Source organism: Borostomias antarcticus, assembly GCF_949987555.1.
Source record: "Borostomias antarcticus genome assembly, chromosome: 23".
Classification (NCBI taxonomy): domain Eukaryota; kingdom Metazoa; phylum Chordata; class Actinopteri; order Stomiiformes; family Stomiidae; genus Borostomias; species Borostomias antarcticus.
This window is the reverse complement of record NC_140256.1, coordinates 13,939,964-13,943,029: the sequence shown is the minus strand read 5'-3', so window position 1 is coordinate 13,943,029 and position 3,066 is coordinate 13,939,964. Positions and strand designations below refer to the sequence as shown.

General features: G+C 50.5%; 1 protein-coding gene across 1 annotated transcript; it reads right to left on the bottom strand.

Moving 5' to 3' along the window:
- Window positions 1–306: 306 nt before the first annotated feature.
- On the bottom strand, window positions 307–1,350 carry foxd5 (forkhead box D5; the record flags this gene model as incomplete). The annotated part of the gene is made up of 1 exon (XM_084456854.1): window positions 307–1,350. The coding sequence occupies one exon, from the start codon at window positions 1,348–1,350 to the stop codon at window positions 307–309; it is 1,044 nt and encodes a 347-aa protein (XP_084312980.1).
- Between the last annotated feature and the right edge of the window lie 1,716 nt (window positions 1,351–3,066).

The following is a 3,066-nucleotide window of genomic DNA, read 5'->3' as shown; positions in this document are numbered from 1 at the left end:
CACGTTTTATTCGCAACTGCTCGACACATGGACACAAAAATACAATACATTTTTAAGCATGACAGACGATATCATACACGTTTCGTTGCACTTTCACATGTGGATGCCAAATATTAGGCTACAAATATATTATTAGTCAATTCTTATTTACATAAAACACAGTCAGCTTTGAATGGACATAAATAACGTGCAATTAAGCCCATTTCTTTGAGAAATGCACAAATGCGTCCTTTTTAAAGTAATTTCTTAACACATCTCGGACACTGAAAAGTTGATTTGGCTGGTGGTTAGTTACCCGCAAAAAAATTAACAACGGGGGTAAGACGAGATATTTTCTGTGAGGGACGGGGCAGCGCTCAGAATTGGGCAGAACGGAGTCTTTGGAGCAGCGAGCAGGCTGGGCACCAGACAGGCGGGGCCGGTGAACAGCTGGCTGTAGTCAATGGAACACTGACGGTTCTGTTGAGCGGGATTCCGCGGGACAAACGGAGAGGTTTTGCTCATGATGCTGTCGATGCTGAAGGAACACTTGGCATCTGAGCTGCGCTCAGGCCTTCGACCCGCGGGCGCTACCGCGCCGAGCGGCAAACGGAAGTCTTTGGGGCCACTGAGCTTCCCGTGGCTGTTCAGGTGGGGGTACGGATGGTGAGAGGAGGGAGCCACCATGGGCATATACCGAATGGGCCCGGCAGCTGCGCTCATTTGGCCCTGGGCGCAGTAAGCACGCGCGTATGGCCGGTAGCAGCTGAAGTTTGGATAAAACATAAGTCCGTCTTTCACATATTCCGGCTGGTTTCTCTTGAACCTCTTCCTCCGCCGGAGAAAGCTGCCGTTGTCAAACATGTCCTCAGAGGCCGGGTCGAGCGACCAGTAGTTGCCTTTGCCTGGATTCCCGGGTTCCCGGGGAATCTTGATAAAACAGTCGTTGAGTGACAGGTTGTGTCTGATGGAGTTCTGCCAGGCGGGGAACTTCTCCCGGTAGTAAGGGAACTTGTTGCTGATGAAGTCGCAGATGCCACTCAGCGTCAGCTTCTTCAGGGGGCTTTGGAGGATCGCCATGGTGATGAGGGCGATATACGAGTACGGGGGCTTCACCGAGCTGCCCTGGGCTCTCCCGGAGGAGGGGGCGTCCGTGCAGAAACTGCTCTCGCTTTCCCCGGAGGAGTCCAACCCGGAGCAGTCCATTTCGGCGCCGGATTCGGCTGACGAGCCCGGTTCAATGGCACTCTTTGTTCGGTAGAGACGGAGTTGGTCATGGACGGGATCCTCTTCTCCCACGATGTCAATCTCATCCTCCTCAAGGGGCAAGCCAGCCCGCTGGGACGCTTCAAACACGTTGGAAAGGGTCATGTCTGCGCCCGGAATGTCAAAAGGCGCGTAAAAACTCGTACGGCACAGCGACATAAACGCTTCAAAACGCGTAAAAGCGCAACAGGCCTACATAAATACGTAGCGCAACCAAAGTAACTGGATATGGAATTCTTCTGATTTCGCCTGGCTCCTCTTGTCCCGTGCTAGTTACCGGCGTGTATGCCGTCCAGAAGGAGTGTGTGGTGTTTATGAGGGGTGGGTTGTTGCCCCCCCCAGTCCAGCCCCATTCATCCTCCGGACCTATCAGAGTGGCCCCTCGCCGCAGGGAGTCCGGCCAGCCAAGCACGCAGGTGGGGAAAGCTGCCGCTGGGAATCCTTAATGCTAATAGCTCTACTTATGCAGACACTCTTAAAAGTTCACGGAGGGAGGAAGGGAATGTTAGGCTAAATGTTATCCTACATCGACTAGGAAATTAGAAAACGGTAAAATAAAAACGTTTAGGCCTAATTGCGCATGGGACTGCATCCTCTGCCTCTGTAGTGCCAAGGCTAGCAGTAGGCCCTGGCTGCAGATAGCCGTAGTACAATCAATGCTTCTTTTTTCTTTTTTTTTAATCATAAATGTAACCTATAATATATGTAATATGAAACTTAACCCTGGATGTAGTCTAATCCAAACCAACTATGACTATTAGCCAAGTTGCTTTGATAAAGGATATGTTAGGTTACGCGGGTTACTTTGAACCTGGACACATTTCCTGTTTCATTTGCCCCAATAAAAGCCCATTGAGGACCTCCGCCCGCAGAAGAATACAGCGGCCCAGCGGCGCGGCTGGAGGCGGGACGCTGGGAAGTTTGAACACCACGCCTAGCCCCTGATAACAAACACACTGTTTCCCTCACAGACCCCCGCGGGTTCGTTTAGCTTGCCACCTCGGGATGCCCGCAGGTGGTGTGACCATGAAAATGGCCGTGGCAAGGCTCCCCGCGGCCGGGGGAGAAAAGGAGCCATAGAGCCGCCTTAACGAGGCGATCAGCATCAGAATCGGGTAGGAAACGGCACAGCTGCACGGAGCGCTCAGGGCTACGGGGCCTGTCCGGGGTTTATGGCCGTGGTGAATGGTCACAGTCACCCTCAAAGCACACTGGCTCAGCGCACAGATACGTGTTAAAGCCGTCCGGTGAATATCTCCATTGCAAATGACAAAGTTAGGAAGACCCCACCCATTTCCTCACCTGTGTGTGTGCGTGTGTTACAGATTACGGTGTATTAAACGCCAACCCGTTTCTAATCAATACGCCATGGCCTCTCTGCCAGCTAGTTATGAATGATGAACACTCCAAAGTTTGTTTCATCCAAACTTACGTGTTCCCGAAATACAACAGGTACCGGTAACACGGGGAAATCCCCCGAGAGACAGCCTATGTGTGGGGACTCGGAATGTGAATAGTCACGGTATGCAATTCGGTCACTTGGTAATGTAGGCTAGTTGAATTAAACTCAAAAACGAAGGTGTTAACTTGAGCGTTTTACGCACCTTGTAGAGTAGCAGTAGGCTATTTACGCACGTTAGTTAAACAAATGAAAACAAGGAACATCTTAGATTCACGGCGCTAAATTGGATTTACAGGCCAAAAAGCTGTTGGCTCCAGTACAAACTATTCATTTTTGTTGTTATTCACACTGACTAGAGCCTATAATATCCGCTTATATCCACAGAGTAAAATGAAACATAACCAACTCAACTTTTTATT